Source organism: Haliaeetus albicilla, chromosome 4, assembly GCF_947461875.1.
Source record: "Haliaeetus albicilla chromosome 4, bHalAlb1.1, whole genome shotgun sequence".
In the NCBI taxonomy this organism is placed as follows: domain Eukaryota; kingdom Metazoa; phylum Chordata; class Aves; order Accipitriformes; family Accipitridae; genus Haliaeetus; species Haliaeetus albicilla.
The window spans coordinates 53,675,429-53,693,053 of record NC_091486.1 but is presented as its reverse complement, the minus strand read 5'-3'; the positions used below and the strand labels follow the sequence as shown (position 1 = coordinate 53,693,053).

General features: G+C 48.5%; 2 protein-coding genes across 4 annotated transcripts in view; one reads left to right on the top strand and one right to left on the bottom strand.

Moving 5' to 3' along the window:
• Positions 1–86: 86 nt before the first annotated feature.
• Positions 87–12,983, top strand: LOC138685222 (myo-inositol 2-dehydrogenase-like). 2 transcript variants are annotated; one of them, XM_069782830.1, is made up of 9 exons: positions 87–3,203; positions 3,319–3,840; positions 4,837–4,907; positions 5,412–5,520; positions 7,519–7,649; positions 7,942–8,049; positions 8,997–9,115; positions 10,432–10,588; positions 11,403–12,983. In XM_069782830.1, exons 1-9 carry the CDS (start codon positions 2,950–2,952, stop codon positions 11,549–11,551), a joined length of 1,620 nt encoding a protein of 539 aa, XP_069638931.1. In that variant the 5' UTR covers positions 87–2,949; the 3' UTR covers positions 11,552–12,983. The 2 variants fall into 2 exon arrangements, 1 of the variants encoding a protein (XP_069638931.1); XR_011324517.1 differs by lacking the exon at positions 8,997–9,115.
• Positions 12,984–13,359: 376 nt separating this feature from the next.
• The window catches only part of TP73 (tumor protein p73), a 29,005-nt gene continuing 24,739 nt past the window's right edge, over positions 13,360–17,625 (bottom strand). For both annotated transcript variants that reach the window (XM_069782827.1, XM_069782828.1), the window contains one exon: positions 13,360–15,932. In XM_069782827.1, the coding sequence (XP_069638928.1) occupies positions 15,612–15,932 (321 nt within the window). In that variant the 3' untranslated portion in view covers positions 13,360–15,611. The remainder of the gene's footprint in view (positions 15,933–17,625) is intronic.

Genomic DNA, 17,625 nt, shown 5'->3' with positions numbered 1-17,625 from the left:
AGCAGCTATTGTATACTGCAAAAAATGGTAACTAACCACTTTCTAGCTACTTGTGGTCGTGCAGTCCTTAGTGTAGTGCTTCAGGCTTCCCTGTGAAGTCTAATGTTTCTACAGACCACTGATTTACAGTGAATTGTGCTCCGAGTCGGTTGAAAAAATTGAATTAGATACTGCTGCAGAACTTGATTTAGTAAAATGAGTTTAATTTCTTAGTAAGTCACCATCTCAAAACCAAGGAACGGGAGCCTGAAGTTGGTGACGTATTCTGACTTGGCTGTTAGGGCTGCTTTTCAGGTGTTAAAAGATGCTACCCTGCAGGACTCTTTCTCCTTCCCTTAGCACTGGTAGGCGATGGAAGTAGATGTGTTGATGCTGTAGAGCGACAGGACTTTGATGCCTTCCTGTTTCAGCATCTGATGGAACTCCATCCATTTGTTAATTATTTTATAAAAATGAGGGATGTGTAAAGAGGTGGGAAAGCATTAGGTGGAGAGCAGTACTGCAAAGTGTACCCTTATCTCATCAGTCCGTTCTAGCTGGCTGCTAGAAGCAGAGTTCAAAAGAGGCACGTACCTGTATTGCCTCCAGTACTCTCGCCTGTGACCTCTGCCTCAGGAGGCTTGCTGTCCATCATACTGAACATAGCCTGAATTACTTCGCTTCGATATCTTTCATTCAAACTTTTGATAAGAGAGGAAAGTAGGTGTGTTTAGTCTTTATATACAATTCTTTGGCATTTGCATGGATTTACAGAGACTACACTATCTGAGTGGGGCAAAGTACTAGTGAATGATGAAACAGAAGGTCTGTTTATGGGAAATTACGGGCTGTTTGACTGGGCTTCACTGCAAGGACTGTGATAATGATGTGTTTCGGTGTGGGCCGAGTCCCTTACCCGGGTATCGGGCCCTGTGCTTGCTACCAGGCACGTATGCCTGCAGGAAATGGCTTTAAGGTGATAACCTGTTACTTTGAGTCCAGAAGGATATTAGAAATCTGGTGATGTAACTGTTCTGAACTTGAGTTTCTCAAGGGCTTCTGGTATTTGCGGCCTGTTTGCTTTGTAAGTGACATGAGCCACATGCTAAAAAGCCAGAATGCATTTCCTGCTCCTCTGGCCCCGTGGCCACAAAGGGAGGCCAGGCCTTGAGAGCAAAGGACTGTAATGCCCTGGTGCATTTCCCACTGTGCTTCTGCCCAAGAATGTCTAAGCTTTCAGATTCTCTGCTTGAAATGCTTGAAGTGTCTCCCAAGAAGGAGGCAGGAGTCTGAAGTGAAGGAGGCTACACTTACCCAGCTGGTGATGCATTTGAGTGCCATTCTAGTTTGCAGCTTGCTGTGCTGCAGCGTCTCAGCTTGGCTCTGGATCGCCTCTTGGGCCTGTTGCTGCTTGTGGATGTGGTATGGGCTGGTCAGAACCTCTGCCTGTAGCTGGCTGACCGTCCCCTGTAACTCACTGATCAGCTCGTTCTGCTCAGCTGGTTTGGATTCTTGTTCTGTAACAACCTGAGGAGATAGGTAAATCAAGCCATTATTGTGAGGAAGGAGGCGAGCAGGCTTGGCTGCATCTTCCCAGTACCTGGTCCAAATGCTTCTTGTATTTCCTGGGCAGAGTCTACAGACTAACAACCTTGCCGGTACTAGTAACTGTTATTACTTGGTGTTTTCTCTGAAACTACTGAATTGGGTAGGGTTTTCTTATGTGGCAAACTCCCCCAAGCCTAAAGCAAGCACCACTCTGCAGCTAATACAAGCATTTTCTATAGGGGCTTTGCACCAAGTTTACCTCTCAAAGACTGCAGTTCTCCTTCTCTATTGTCACCACCATTTCTTCGTGTTTCCATCCTTCTCTCAGACTGCAAAACTTAAGAGAACATAGTTTATGCTTCAGTTCTGCAGCGCACAGGTGCACCTCCTGTCTATGCGGAAGGCCCAAATTCCCTGCCGCCAGCTCTCCTAACAGCGAAGGCCACCCTGCTTGCAGGGTGGTACCTTGGTAGACATGGCTTGTAGCTGATTTTCTGGCTGAGTTTCTTTTGGAGCACTTCCTTCTCAGATTTGGTTCTCCGAAGCTGGGATTCTTTGATCTCCAGTTGCCTTTGCAAGGAAGAGAGGGCGCCTGTGAAGTAGGAGTACTACTGTAAGCAAACGGAATCCCTGCAAAAAGCTTCGTGCCTCCTCTTTTCAGGTAAGCGTAAGCAGAGTTGCTGTAGTAACCGTCTGAGTGTAGATCGTGGGTGGAGTTAATGCTCCAGCCACAGCGACGCTGGCTGATAATGCGTTTTGTAGTTAATTTGCTGTGATGCTTATTAAACTAACTAACCTCACTGTGTGAGGACTGGTAGAGCCAGCAGCACAAGGACAGGTTTGCCAGCGTGCTGAAACACTGCGGGATGCCGCGGGGAGACTGCTTGGGGCTCTGCCTGCTGTGTTTTTTCTTATGCGCTCCGCTTCTAAGGGGAGCGAGAAAGCAGTTTCTGTGCGCTCCGGAGCATTTTTGTCTAGGTAAAAGGAGCGGGGCGGCAAAAAGGGATAACGGCCCCTTTTCTGGATGCTTTCCCCCGGTACTGGTGACCGGGCTGTAGCACAGTTCCTGGCGCGGCTCTTGGTCGGACCTTTCGGGGTCTCGCTGAGCTCCGCCACCCGCGCCAGCTTCCACGGGGGACGCTTCTCCCGAGCCCCCTCCCTCCATCTCCGCGCTGGGCAGAGGGGCTAGGGCTCTCCCGTAGAGGAGATGGGAGGGATCGCGGCTGCGGGGGGGAGCTGACGAAAGTTCTCCCCGCTGCCCGGGAAGGCCGTTCGTCCCCTCTCCCGGCGTCGGGCACGGAGCGGGGCCTGTACCCCGCCATAGCGGCCCGCTACCCCCGCCGTAGCGGCCCGCTGCTAGGCAACGGCGGGGGGCGGGGCGGGGGGCACGCCTTCCGGTTCCGGTCCAGGTCCGCCGCCGCCATGGGTCGGAAGAAGAAGACGCTGCACGACTACGCGGCCGAGTTCTCGGAGCTGTCGGTGAAGCGGCACCTCCTGGAACGGGGCGGCGGGGAGGAGGAGGAGGAGGCGGCGGTGGTGGAGACGCTGTACTGCACCTCCTGCCAGCTGCCCATGCGGGTCCGCCGCGACCGCATCCTCGAGCACCTCTCCTCCGGCCGCCACTACCGCAACCGCCGCCTGCTCCGCCAGCACGGCCTGCGCGCCCCGCTGCTCCTGTGAGTGCCCGGCCCCCGCTGTCGGGACCGGCTGTGGGAAGCGGCCGGCCTCCGTCCCTCGCTCGGCGAGGGAGAGCCGGAGCCCCGGGCCCAAACCCTCCTCTGTCTCGCCCAGTTCTGCAGGTCCAGACGTCGGCGCCGGCCTCCCCCTGCAGCTCGACGCGCCCTCCCTGCTCTCCCAGCCGTCCTTCGTCCTCGCCACCGCCGCAGGCTCGGTCCCCTCTTCGCCCTCCTACCCTGAACCGCTGGCTGCCCGCCGACCCGTCGCTGCCGCCCCCAGGGAAGACCCGACGCCTTCCACCTCGGCCAGCCGCCCCCCGGGTCTCACCGACGCCTTCCACCTGAAGATCGCCCCTGCCCCCTCGAAGCAGGCCAGCCAGCGAGGGGCCGCGGCCGAGGCCTCCGACGGCCCGGCGCCCGTCTTGCGGCCCAGCAGCGGCGTCGGTCTCGCCCTCTTCGGCGTAGGGCTGGTTAACAAAGCTTTCTTCCAAAGCCTGATGGAGGAAAACGGCTGCTGCTTGCTTTACGTCGTGGAGGATCAGCTGGAGGAGGTGGAACGCGCCTTCGGCGCCGAGTTCCTGGCTGGTACCAGGGTGCTGCGGCAGCGGGATGCCAATGTCGCGCTCAACGACCAGCGGTACCGTCCGCCACGGACTCCCGCACGCGCTTCTTCCCTGCCGCCGGGCTCGGGGCGCGTGTCTGGCGTCTCCTCTCTGGGAAATGCCACTGCGCCGTAGCGGACCCAGACCGTGCTTGTCTGGCCCCACACAGGGGAGCAGAGGGAGACCCAGGGGCTGTTACAGGCTAAGCCTTACGTAGCGTGTCATCTACCTGTAGGTGCTTCAGAAGTCTCCAAGAAGCTTAGCTTGACTGACGTGCCCAGAACCGAGGGAAACTCGGAGTTTAGTTGCAGGTGGTTTTCTTAAGAAATACAGAAAACCCCCTTGTTTTCCTCCTTTCCCATAGAGCAATAAACGACAGGCTTTCCTGCTGCCTGCCAGTTTTTCTGCCGCGGAGCAGCTGGCTGACTTTGGTGGCTCTTTTGAAACTGTCTGAGATAAGCGAGGATTGCTGTAAGTAGGAAAGGTTGTGGTGTCTTGCTTTACAAGTAGCATCTAGCGATGTGGTTACAGTCAGTTCTCAAATTGGTATTTTAAATCTCATTGCAAAAGTGAAAGGTGGAGCTTTTAAAGAAGGTGGATTTAATGCGAGAAGCTAAGGCATGGTAATAAGCTAAGATGTACCCATCGCTTGTTTGGCAGCTCTACCCCATAAAGACTTTTGATTTCACTGCATGTGTTAACTAACAGCATTTAACCCGTTTTCAAAGGACACCTTTAAAAGACTTTATCCTTTAAGATGCAGGAAAAGCAATGCAATTCCACTGTGCCACTTGTAATTTTAACCTACATATGTCCAGCCGTATTTCATCCTCGCAAGCAGGTGCCAAGTTCCTTTTATAATGTAACTTGCTCTTCCAGAGCAATGGGGTTTGATGTCTTTTTTTAACTCTTCCTCAAAAAGTTTAAGGCAGCTATCAGAGAAATAACTGTAACTGAAAGGAGCTTTTGAGCGTTGTTCATTCTAGTAAAAACCTTGTCTTCACTGAAGGTCTTTCTTTTGACTTCTGCAGAGTCTCTGGAGCCATTATTTGTTCACCCCCTGAAGAAGCCTCTGAGATTGTAATAGGCGCTTTACGAGCGGGTAAGAGGAACAGCTGCAAATTCAGCTTTTATTGTAGTCAGTAGCACACGTTGAGGCAGACCTTGTATGCTTGCTGAACGCTTTAAATGCAAATGCTTTCTTGTTTCAGCAGTGTCCCTTGAGTTGTGCAGACTATCTAATTGCATAATGAAAGAAAAATTAGTCTGCTGGTGACACCGATGTAATGGCTTAACACCAGCAGAGTTTGTACTGTGCTGGTCCCAGTATGGCCATGCAGAGTGTCTAGTCCTAGAAATACCACTAGGACTCAAAGGAGAGCTGTCTATCAAAACAGTCACGCTTCTTGGGGTCTGTAACCAGCTAGTAAAGCCACAGCTGGAGGCCAAAAGGGAGTTGGTAGCATCAACAAATAAAAAGCCATGCTTCAGTTTCATCAAATGTACCTTCTAGAATGTAATGACATGTATATTTATTGCAAGATAAAAATATTTCGTGAAGACCATGTCTTGACTTCAATCCTGTGTCCTGTACCGTTTTGCACAGGAAAAGGTGTGTTTTGCGAGAGGCTGCCCAGTTTTGACAGGCAGACGGCAGAAGCTTGTTTCGATGAAGCTGACAGATGTGGAAGACCACTGGTGTGTGGATTCTACAAGTAAGACCAGCATTTTTCTTCTGATTTATCCTTGAAAAGAAGTGCGTAAAAGTACTGAAAGTAGCACTGATTCCTCAGGCTTTCCTGAATTTGTCCTCAAATAAACTTAGTTTCACTGCTGCTTGTTAACATTGTTCAGTTGGGAGTTAATTGGATTGGATTAATTCTTCGTGTTTAATGGAGATAAAATCTAGCTGTCATGAGATGAAAATAAATGTTTGCTCGAATGGATGCTAGTGGAACTCAAACGGTGAAGCTTTCAAAATGGAAAAGCTCTGGGGTTTAGGGTTTTGGTTTTTTTTTTTTTTAGAATGGCCCAAGGCAGTTGGGGTCCGCATCTCTGCAGTCCTTTCGAGGTTTTGCAAATTCTGCAGCTAGTTGGAGCTTCAGAGAAGGAAATATTCTGACAGTGCTGTGCCGTTCTCTGAGGCAGTTTCTTGGTCTGTGGTTTTAGGTCATTTTTTGCTCATGTTTTTTTGCTCACATACAACCACCAAGTTGGGCAGATCTGTAATTTTATTAAGTGTGCAGCTACCAAGATTCGCTTTTCATTGCTCTGTTGTAAAGCGTTTAGTTTGCAACCCTGTTCAGTCTAGTAATGCCCTGTTCAGTCTAGTAATGTCCTGTGATGTGCTCATGGTTTGGGCTTCCGTACGGAACTTCTGTCCATATGTATTGCACTTTTTCTGGATCTGATGGTATCTATCCTTTTTTCCCTGTTTGACAGCTTTGTTGCAGTAAACTAGAAATAACATTGGAAGAAGGCAGAGAATTAGCTGTGTTCTTTAAAATAGCAGTGGAAAAGGCTGCTCTTTGACTATATTTTCATGGTACTGAAAACTCTTCCTTTTTTGTAACTTTTTTATATTTTCACTGATTTCCTAATTATATTCTGTACTTAGTAGATGATGTTGGTTCTGTGAAACGTAAGTACATGCATTAGCAAATACTAGTGAAAGCATGGAATAACTCTTCAACAAAAGAATAATCGACCTTTTGAAGTTGCTTTTAGAGCACTATCTCTAGGGACACATTGAGCCCATCCACTACTTAACTTTCCACTCAAACTGAATTTCCAAATGCCGGGGTCTGCCTAGAGCTGTCATTTACCTCTGACTTCTTTCTTATGCCTTTGGAAGGGATGGTGCTTGAGGATTATTAACCTTGAGGGTTGCAAACTACGCGGCCGTGAACATACTGCTTGGTGTTAGAATTACTGGCAAATCTGATGAGGATAGATTTATTAACCTTTATGAAGTGATATTTCCACTTGGGACCTTGCATCTGGACCCTTACGATTAAATAATTGAAATGGAAGGAAAGTAGATTAATTTTCATTTGCTTCCTCTCTGTTCAACTTGCGGGGACTTGGGGAGCTCAGCTAAAAGCAAGAATGCCGCTTTAAACTTGTGCTTGGCATTTAACACTGCACGCCAAGTGGATGTGGGCTGTTAGTAAACACGTGATCATTTTGTGCTCCTCTGCTGAGAATAGTTAATTTCATTGCAAATAAAACTTACTTGGACACATATGTATGTATTTCATATACACTAGTAAGTAATTACACAAAATATCTGCCCTAACGTTTGCCTTTTCCATTTGAGTGCTATATGTACAGGTCTGATCCCAGCCATAAGGTTGAACCTCAGCTGAGGTTTTGGTCAACACTCAGCTGAATATAAACTTGTAGGCAGGGCTCTAAGAAGAACTGTAGGTCATTTACTGGCCCTTTAAATGCTTTTAGCCCCCATGGTTTAATTTTTTCATTGAAGTTGTTAGTTTAAGTCCTCACAAGTGCAGATATTAGACTTGTTTGCAAGAAGCAAAATTCATACATACTAAGTGGCTGAACTTAGAAAGCTGCGTCTAACCCCATCTGTCCGCATGCTCGCCGCTGCCTGCCAGCGAGTCAGCCTTGTGCAGCGCAGTGGTAACAGCGACCCGGGTCACCTCCTCCTTTTCCAAATCCTGTACCGCATTCATTGTTTCTCTTTGAAGGCGCTTTGACCCAGCGCTGCAGTTCTTGTACAAGAAAGTCCGTGACAGCCAAGCACTGGGGAGGATCCACCGGATATCGACAATTAGCAGCATATATCCAGCAGCATCTCTGAGCTTCCTAAAAACATCAGGTACTGAGCAGCTTTCTTCTGAAAAGTTTGTTCACAAAGGACTGGAAATGTATCTTGCCCCGTGTTCTGGTGGAAAGTCCCCTATGTTTGTGTAACTTTAAGACTCATGGGTTTTCTTTTGAGGAGCGTTTTTGTTACCCATCTTTGGTTTTGTTGCTTTTTTGGTTTGCTTTTAGTATTAGTTTCTTTGATGTAGGGGGCTTTTTGTATCGATCTCGGTGCCATTCAGAAACGTGTGTTGACTGTGGGTTTTAAATGTGGAGACCTTAATGCCCAGTTTTGCTTCTTCCAGGTGGAATTTTTTATAATGCTGCTGTGCATGATATAGATATTATCAGTTTGTTGTTGGGAGAGAGTGCACCAGATACAATATTTTCACTGGGACATGCATTCTGTGCAGGTAAGAATAAATCTTTTGATAGTTTATTGTGTACCTCTGGACTTTAGTACTAAAACTGGGAAGAGAGTGTAAAAGAGCACGGTAGCCATGACATAAATGTTCCATCATGGAACAGTTGAAAAAATAGCCTAGTGAAATAGAAGGCAAGTTTCTCAAGCAGTTGTCATAGACAGGGTATTTAGCGATGATTTCTGAATTCTGCTGATGTGAAGCGGTTTCTGTGGAGGTATTGCTGAACTCCACTCTGTATGTGCTTACAAGAACGTCAATGCAGTCTTTTTCAGTTCTTTGCTTTCTCTGATTTCTCTGGCGCTTTCCTGTTGATCTCAGCACAGTTAAAGATGAGAATTTACTCTGGATTGTGTCAAGCTGACGGGCACGCTCTGGGTTACCAGACTAATTTAAACTAACCATAAAACTGGAAGCTGCCATTTTTTAAATGGGAATGCAAAGTTTTAATTAAGGTAATTGCAGCTGCTGCCAACCTTGACTGGCTGTTGTTAGCAGGTTTAGTATGCAATGTTATAATCTATGGTAAAGCATTGAAATGCAACAAACAAAATGCCCCAGGGAGGATTTTGTACCATCCGCCTCGTTCTAGCTACATGCTGGAAGTTGCCTGATCTTGGTTGTAATAAGCTGCAAAGGAAAATGTGTTTGGAAGTAGAAGTGGAAGCCGCCTTTAGGGAGAGCCACAGGCTGGGAAGGTGGAATTCAGGCCCAGGGGCTGCATGTTTCTGCAGAGTTTGTTGTTCTCCATCAGAAGAGCCGATAAAGGTAAACCAGCTGGTGTACGTTGCAGAAAGCGCTTTGCTGTCGCCGTTGCTTCCTGTTTGAAGGTATTGTAGAGCCAGTGTTGCCTCGTAAAGGAAGAAGAGCACTTTGTAGTCGTAGTACTTGCTGGTTTGCTGTTCCTGGTGTGAGCGAGTGCCTTTTTTGTCACTCAGATATGGCCTACTTGAAGGATGCAGACACTGTAGCGGTCAGCATGAAATTTCGTAGTGGAGCAATTGTTACTTTGGACGTCAGTCAGCACTGCACTAAAAGCTGTGATCAGAGACTAGAGGTGCGTTCTTACTTTTAAGTCAAGTCTGTCGCAACACCACAGGCCAGCATGAGTTTTACCCTGTATGTGTTCACATGGGGCAATACACGTTGTGCCCCATGCACATCCCTGCAAGCACGTTTCACAAAACACCTCTGTACCTCGGCAGCAGTGGATTGCTTGCGTTTGTTTAATCTACAATCCACTTTCTCTTTTGTCACCTGAATTTTGCCTCTGTTTACATGTATTCTGTTGGGGTTATAAGCTGCATGCAGTCGTACTAGAGCAGGAATTGGTGCCGGCTCTCCTGAGGCGGAAATGTTGTCGCACAGTTCATTTGTTGTCTTTCCAGGGTGTTTTTAGGTGCATAGCAAGCCAAGAGTTAAAGATATTAAAGGGGAAGAAAAGAGTAAACTTGGAGGCAAATTGTCTGTAAATTCCAAAGGTCATGATTTATAACAGATGCGTGGGCTGGATTTTTGGAGTGGTATCTGTTAAAGACTTAAAAAAAGAGTGTCGTGGTTTAACCCCAGCCAGCAACTAAGCACCACGCAGCCACTCACTCGCTTCCTCCCCACCCAGTGGGATGGGGGAGAGAATCAGGGGAAAAAACCCTGAAACTAGTGGGTTGAGATAAGAACAGTTTAACAGAACAGAAAGAAAGAAAATAATAATGATAATAACAACTATAATAAAATGATAATAATAATAAAAAAAGGATTGGAATATACAAAACAAGTGATGCACAATGCAGTTGCTCACCACTTGCCGACCGATGCCCAGTTAGTTCCCGAGCAGCGATCCCCCCCAGTTTATATAGTGGGTGTGATGTCACATGGTATGGAATACCCCTTTGGCCAGTTTGGGTCAGCTGCCCTGGCTGTGTCCCCTCCCAATTTCTTGTGCCCCTCCAGCCTTCTGCTGGCTGGGCATGAGAAGCTGAAAAATCCTTGACTTGGTATGAACACTACTTAGCAACAACTGAAAACATCAGTGTGTTATCAACATTTTTCTTGTCCTAAATCCAAAACATAACACTATACCAGCTACTAGAAAGAAAATTAACCAGGACAAGGAGCTTTGCTCAGGTGAAAAGAAAAAAAAAAAAAGGAGGTATCACATAAGCAGAAGCCACTGTCCTATAACAGGTGCCTGGTATTTTCTGTTGTGTCTGATCCGTCCAAGGGGGTATGTCAGTTGTAACTGCTAATTTTAGAAGCTACGTTTTTTCTTGGTTGTACAAACCAGGGCTTCAATAGGCTAGCCAGGCGTTCAAGAGCAAAAGCACGATAACTTAAAAACTTTGTTCTCTTTCCTGTTTGCTGCCTTCCCGGTAGGTTCACGGTTCTCAAGGAACGTTGCGGGTAGATAATCAGAATCCCCTGGGGATTACGGAGCACGGGACTTCAGTATCCATATATTCACAGACCCAAGCTGATCGCTACAGAGATGCACACAGGGAGCTCTTCCGACACTTTCTGAGAACCCTGAAAGGTAGGACGAAGCTTCCATTGATGGCTAGTGTTGCTTTGGATTTGTTTTCAGCGAAAACTTCCCTTGGAAGCTGTTCCAATAGCAATTGCAATTTAGTGTTTGTGTCTGAAACCCCAAAAAGAAATGAGTAGGTGTGAAAACTCGGCGTGAGATTCATCATGGTTAAGTTTAAGCCAGTGTTGCATAGGTGATGAGCAAGCTCCCTGTAAGCAAACATGGGGTTTCACGGGCTGGTCTGCCACCCTGACAAGCACTAGTGTTCTCCGCGGATGCGTGTTGAGCACGGCAGTGCATGCAGCTCGGTAAAAACACGCGTGGAGTGGGTCAGCCTCCGAAGGAGCTGATAGCTTGGTGGACGTGCAAACAACTAACCTTGTTTCAGTAAATGAAAGTGAATGACGCAGCTTCGTTGGGGGATGTGCTGCTTTTCTCACTTTCGAGTCAGTGAGATGGGTGACGGATGGAGTGTTGATCTGAAACTGGGTTCTGAGAAGAAATGAAAATGGGGAGGGAAAATTGCGTTGGACCGTACTGTCATTTGTGAAGAAAGCAGCCGTTTCTAACAGCAAGGAGACCCTCATCTAGAGTCCTGGCTGCCCAGAAGGAATAAAAATATTTCTGTTCTGCTGGCTGCATTGACAAAAATACAGGATTTTAGTTACAGGACAGGAAGGAGAAGGGGCTGAAACTCTCCAAAATCTGAGGCCCCAGCTCCAGGAGCTGAAGAGGGATGCTGTGGTGGGCAGCAGTGTGCAGGAAGGCAGAGCAGGTGATAATATGGGTTTCATCCAGTGCTTCGTTCCTGTCCCTGCAGGCAAGGAACCCCCCGTGATAACCAAAGAGCAGTTTCTCTGGACAATTCAGGTTGCTGCAGCTGCTGAACAGTCCTGGAGAAATGGATCCGCTGTTGACTTGCGCAGCGAAGCAATAGGTTCGTCTGTAATCAAGACTGAGATAATGTGACACACGCTGCTGTGTTCCGAGGTGAAGGATAACCGTTAAGCTGTGCTACAGTGAGGTCTTTCCGCCTAGTGATGTCTCTGCTATAACCTTAAAATAAGACTTGTGGTTTCCGCCGGGAATGCCCAGAAGACAGAGGCACTTTTGAATGAGAAGCACTTGGTGCTGAGGCTGCAGGTGTTTCTTAGCATGTCAGCCAAAGCCCTCGAGAAATTCTGGGTGGTTTCATCCAGACGGCTTTTCCTTCTGGAGAGCTCTGCTGGCTACTGAGCTCTGTTTTCCTGGGAGAAGACTGACACTCCTCGGGCTGTGGTAAGGTGGTGTAGACCACCACCAGCCGTGATGGGAACAGTGCGAGTGAGTGGCTTTCCCGACAGCTTTACAAGCAAGATGACGTAATGCTCCAGGAAAAATAGGGGAGCATCTGTCTGGTCCATGCTCATTTCCCTTCAGTATATGCAGGAATGTGACTTCTTTGCTGAACTCACCTCTGAGCCTCCTATTTATTGTTTCGGTGGTTGTTTTTACTGGGTTTTCTAAAAAAGAAGTTATGATCTAATTTTCTTGGGGGGTGGGGAGAAAAGATGAAAAAGCAGGGAGGGAGACTTCTGACCGTCCTGTTGTTACAGAGACGAGAGGCTTCGTAGGAAGGCCATAAATTAAGGCTATTCTGTAGAGGAGCAACACACTTGGGCATTTCAGTAATAAACACTGCATTATTAAAGGGTTTCTCAGAATGCAGTCTGTGAATTTGCACAGCGGCCCTGTACGACGACTGTTACTGGGACATGCGGCTGCTGGGCAGGTTGTTCAGCACCGGGGCTGAGTGTTGTCTGGATTACTCGCTGCAGCAGCCGGGTAGCTGTCTGGAGGCCGGTGTTTTCCTTGCTTGAGTGCAAGGGTTGTATGCTAACATTTTAGTAGCAAAATTGAACTAATCATCACATTCTTTGAGTGTAGGAAGGGCATCTAATTGCATATTTTAAAGGTGGGGTTGGTTTGGGTTTTTTACAATCCAGCAGATTTGGATCACACACCACAGAAAAAGATAGTGCCTTCAACAACAGGCAAGCCTGCTTTTAAACCAGGTTCTTTGTACCTTTTTATTCTTGTGTTCAGTTTATTGCAGGTGTATGGATTTGACTATTCTTGTCTGTTTCTCACATGCCAGTTTTCAAGATCTTTTGAAAGCTTTTTTTATTGTATTAAAATAACGTTCTTGCCGTGAGTGTAAGTTTATAAATGACACTTCTTGCAAGATTCTTTAGTTCAATCAATTTCCAATTCCTACATATGGAATATATATTACTAAAACTAAAAATAGCACTGACATTTATAACTAAAGACAATTCTCTCGTGGAAATTGGTTATAGTGGTGTAATTTTTCAAACTCAGAAAAGCTATGTCTTAACGATAAAGATTGCTATCAATTTCATTCTCTAGTTTCTAGTCATTTATTGTAAAAAAAAAAAAAAGTTTTACCTATAAAGTAGTAGGCATTTGCCTCTCTGTAATCACTATGGCAATTTATTAATAGCAAGCGGGTTTCATTGTGTTTTGGTAGGTTTCAAGGCTGGCTCCGTGCAGGCGTGACTTCTGCGGGATGTGCGCTTCCTTCAGTGGAGCGCTGGGACCAGAAAGCAGCACCGAGCTCTTTCAGGGCAGGGTAGGGCCGCTTGTGTACGGGGAGCAGGCTGCTCTCGCATGCTCCCCGCAAATGGTAACCCCAGTTGTGGAGGAAAGCTCTCTGATCCCTCAGGCCGGCTGTCCTGATGTCTGTAAGGAGCAAAGTGCCTGTTAATGGCACTCGTGCTTTGGTAGCCGCTGCTGCTTCTGCGCAGAGCTGCGTCTCTTTGTAGATTCGTGGTTGCTTGATGAAGCAAAGCAACTTCAGGCCCTTTGAGGCCTTACGCTTTAAGGCTTACGCTGGTATAGGAGGACGCTTTCTGTACAATGCAAGCAAGACCTTGGTTGCCAGATGTTGTAATTCCCACATGTGCTTTTATTGTCTTACAAAAAAAAAAAAAAAAAAGGAAGAGAAACCACAGCTATAAAAATAACACATTTTCCAAAGATAACATTACAAAAAATACCATTCATACCGTGGTTGGAGTGTATCAGTTAATACTGCCGGAAGTAGCCTTAGTGAACATTGAAAACATGAATGATTGTTTCAAAACCTTTAAAGCATTAAAGTGCTTTAAGTCGCCATTATCTTAGGCCACAGGTTCACATTTCAGCAACGCCAAAGGAGTCGGGTTCCTAATCGGGGTAGTGTAGAGGGGCATAATGGCCTCCAGGATGGTACCCTCACACCTGCGGCTCACCCCAGGTGGGAGAGCAGAGCAGAGCCCGGCATGGGAGGGAGAGGAGGCCGCCTCCTGCGCGCCGAAGGCTCGGAGCTGCGGTTGGACACCACGACAGAGGACCTGGGCCCCAGGGCTGCTGGTATGGCACGTACAGGGTTCACACTCGTTTTCCCCGTGATCCTCCCTTCAAGTGGGGACAGACCCTGGCCTGCAAGGAGGAGAAGGCGCAGCTCCGAGGTGAGCCCTGAACGTCGTAGGTAGGACTCAAGCTCTTTCTTCTTTTGCTCTACTGGTCAGAGGGTCCAGGGATTTGTGAAGGTTCTCCTAGCTCCGTCCGTCTGGAGGTCTCCATCGCAGAGGCAACGCGGGGAGGAGATGCAGCAGCGGGAACGTGCCGGGCAGCGTCGTTTCTGCATGGATCCCTCGGGCTGCCCAAAATCTCGAGCACCCCAAGGTTGAGGGGGCAGATGAAGCAGCTCCCTGCCCTCCCGCCCTCCCTCCTTCCATACAGCGGCAGCCTCTGTGCCATGCCTCTCCGAGACCTGTTGTGAGATGTCACCTTTCAAAATGTGTAGTCGCTAGTAGGGAAGGGACAGAGGGAGGGAACACGCCTGTTTGTGTCCTTGCTTTCTGCTGAGGTTTTTTTCCAGCCTGAAGCAACAGACAAATTAAGCCTGGAAAAAAGGACCAGAAACAGAAAACAAAACTGGAAAGACCCCATGTGGTCACCTAGTCCAGCTCCTTGCTCCAAAGTCAGACCAAATTTACACCGCCCACGTTCATGCTCTCTGGGTCTAACCTGTCTGCAAAACTCCCCCGATGGAGCAGGGAGGGATTATCCAGACCTCTGACTTCCCCGGAGAATTCACTGGCTTGCCCCCTCCTCTGCAACTGTGTGAAAGATATTCAGAGGAGAAAAAAAGCTGAGTTTTGAGTAGGTGAGGCTGGAGACATGATTTTCTGCATGTTTACGTGCTAGAACGTGAAATTAATTTACTTGACACTATAGTGTCTCAGGCGTAAGTATCAATTTTTATAGCTTACATGAAAATAAATCTTTTTTTCTCCTTACAGCACAATGAGTATACTGTATATACATTTGCTTCTGTTTATATACACAAATATTTAAGTACATGAACACATAGGGAACTGACAAACAGATTCTTTTCTGCTCTACAAAGAACTGGAGGACAAGGGGTACTTTTTGGCAGTCTGTCAGGAAAGTGGATTGTGGTTTTTTGCATCAGTCACGGGCAAGTATCTGTACAGAAACTGGAACAGGTAAGGGCTAAGTCCTTTTTACAATGATAAAGACCTGTCAGGCTTGGACACCATGGAGAATACGGGGGGTAGGGAAGCTAGTAACGAAGGCTGGTCTCACGAAGAGAAAAACGTGCTGCCTTTACGCCGCATCTGTCGGATGCGGGGATCCTCCAGTAAAAGACGAAACGGCATAAAGCACCGGCAGGTGCCTCCCCTGCTGTGGGCAGGCAGAAAATCCGCGCTCTGTTCGGCGAGCTGCCTCAGCCGCCCTCCTCTTCCCCTCTGCCGAAGCCACCACGGTTTCCTCTCCGGAGCAGGAGCTTCCCGCGCGCCTCGGGGCCATGCATTCACACACGGCTGGCAGGTCCCTTCTGGACAACAAAATTACACTTTTCCAGATCCCCAAGGCTGCAAATATTTGTCACGGGGGGCGGGGGTTTCATTCCCACCCCCCTCCCCCGGGTCTCTTGCTGCGGCCTTCTCTGAGACCCTCAGTTGATCTCTCCCTCCGTGAATTCTTCCTTTATGGACTGTTTGCGAGATTTGCAGTCCGGGAGGTCGAACCCAAAGTCTGCCCACTCGTCGGCCCCGCCGCGGTTGGGGATGGTGATGGTGTGGCGCACGCGAAAGTGCACGGCCTCCATCACGCGCTGCCGCTGCAGCTCGCCCGAGCTGCCGATGGAGATGGTGGAAGCGTTGCTGCTGGAGCGGATGAGCTGCTGCGCCCCGTAGTCGTGGCTCTGTTTGAGCTCCTGCAAACCTCTCCAGATGATCATCCTGTACTGCTCCGGGATCTTCAGTGCTCCGAGATCCTGGAAGAACAACACCGCTGAGGCATAGCCGGCGGAGACGCGAGTGTACCGGTGGGAGCGAGCCCCAGGCTTTGGGGGGGGGCACATGGGCACGATGCCCGAGCACCCAGCGGTGGCAGGGCTGGACCTCCCCAGGGTCACGACGCCAAGCCCACGGGTGCATCCCCCACGGGCGATTTCTCATTCGTAACCAACGGCCAGTTGACCAGTTACTCAAACACAGCTTTGCAGGTTTGGAAATTTATTTTTTTTTTCTTTTTTTTTGGGGGGGGGTGGTTTCACATCAAACCGATGTGAAACTGGGAGGGAAGGGACCTTTCCCCTTTGGGTCGCAGGGGCAGCGTGCGAAGCGTCCTGCTGTCTGTCCACCTGGGAGAGGAGCCGTCAGCCAGGCTGGCTTCTCCTCCGGTCCTGGCCCAGGAGGCTGGAGCAGCATTTGCCCCCAGGGGCCAGCATCATGTGCTAACCCGCCGACATGGGTGATAGCAGGCTGTTACGACGCTATGGGCTGTGGTGGTAAAGCCAAATGAGGTCAAAAACCTCAGGGCTGGGGTGGGCTGCACCAGAAGGAACACCGTCGTAGCGGAGAGCTGCCAGAGGGCCACGTTAATGCCAAACACAGAGACTCACGTGAGTGTTAACTAGAGAAGACAGCGAGTATGCAATTAGTAATTACAAATGCCGACTCGGACACACAGCTCAGCGATCTGATATGAGTTTTGGCCATACCGAACGTTTCCTTTGACAGCTTACAGACGGCCACGGAGTTAGTTCAGAAAAACAGTCCAAAACCAGGCTAAGGTTACGCAACTGGCCCCAGCTACCAATGAAAAATCATCCTGTCTCCAACAGCTGCGTCACCAAAGCGTGGTCGCGTGTTTTGTCATAGCTGCCGGGTGGACAACGGCTACTACAAACTGCCTGGGGGCAAAATGGGATCGGCGCAGGAGCTTTGTCTCGGCCAAAACACCAACTCTGGGATTTACAGGGCTTGCTATGGCTCAAAGCGTTTAGGATTTTTTTTTTTTTTTGTCTCCCTTTTTCTCGTTACCCTGACAGGCTGGAGAAGCCCTTGCTTCGGTGCCACCCTCGCTATCGTCACCAAGAGACTGCGCTTTAACCGAGAACGGCAGCAGCGGAGGGCCGATGCTCCGTGCAACCTCAGGTAATTCCAGCATCCCCTCCACTGTCTTTCAGGCCAGCTTTTGCCTGACCTGGGCTGTTTCCTGCCAGGGTTCCCTTAATACAAATGCCCCCAGGCTTGACTCCTTTATTTCAGCCTCTTTTGTCTTAAAGATTAACGGGGAAGACATAAGATCAGGTTTAAAACTCGCTGAACTGCGGTGGAGGTGTTCCTGCTGGCTCTGTGGGTTTTGGGTTACTTTGCTGAGCACCTCAGCTGTTTTTTCTGTTTTCTAGGTGGAAAATCTACCTGCAGCCCGCTCTGGGGATCTTTTTAGCTCTTTTGTTTCCAACAGTCTGGAAGAACTGACTGAAGCTATCGTGGTTGTTGCTACTGATGACTGAGCTACGGCTGAATCGGAAGGACCAGAGAGGATGCGTAAATGGAAGGCATAAATCCTGGGGAGCATATATTCTGTGTGACAGGTGGGTGCACAGTTTTCCCTTTCCTTTTAAAACGGTTTTGTCCTTGCTTTTCAGATCAACAGCTGACAGAAACAAGTGGTAAGAA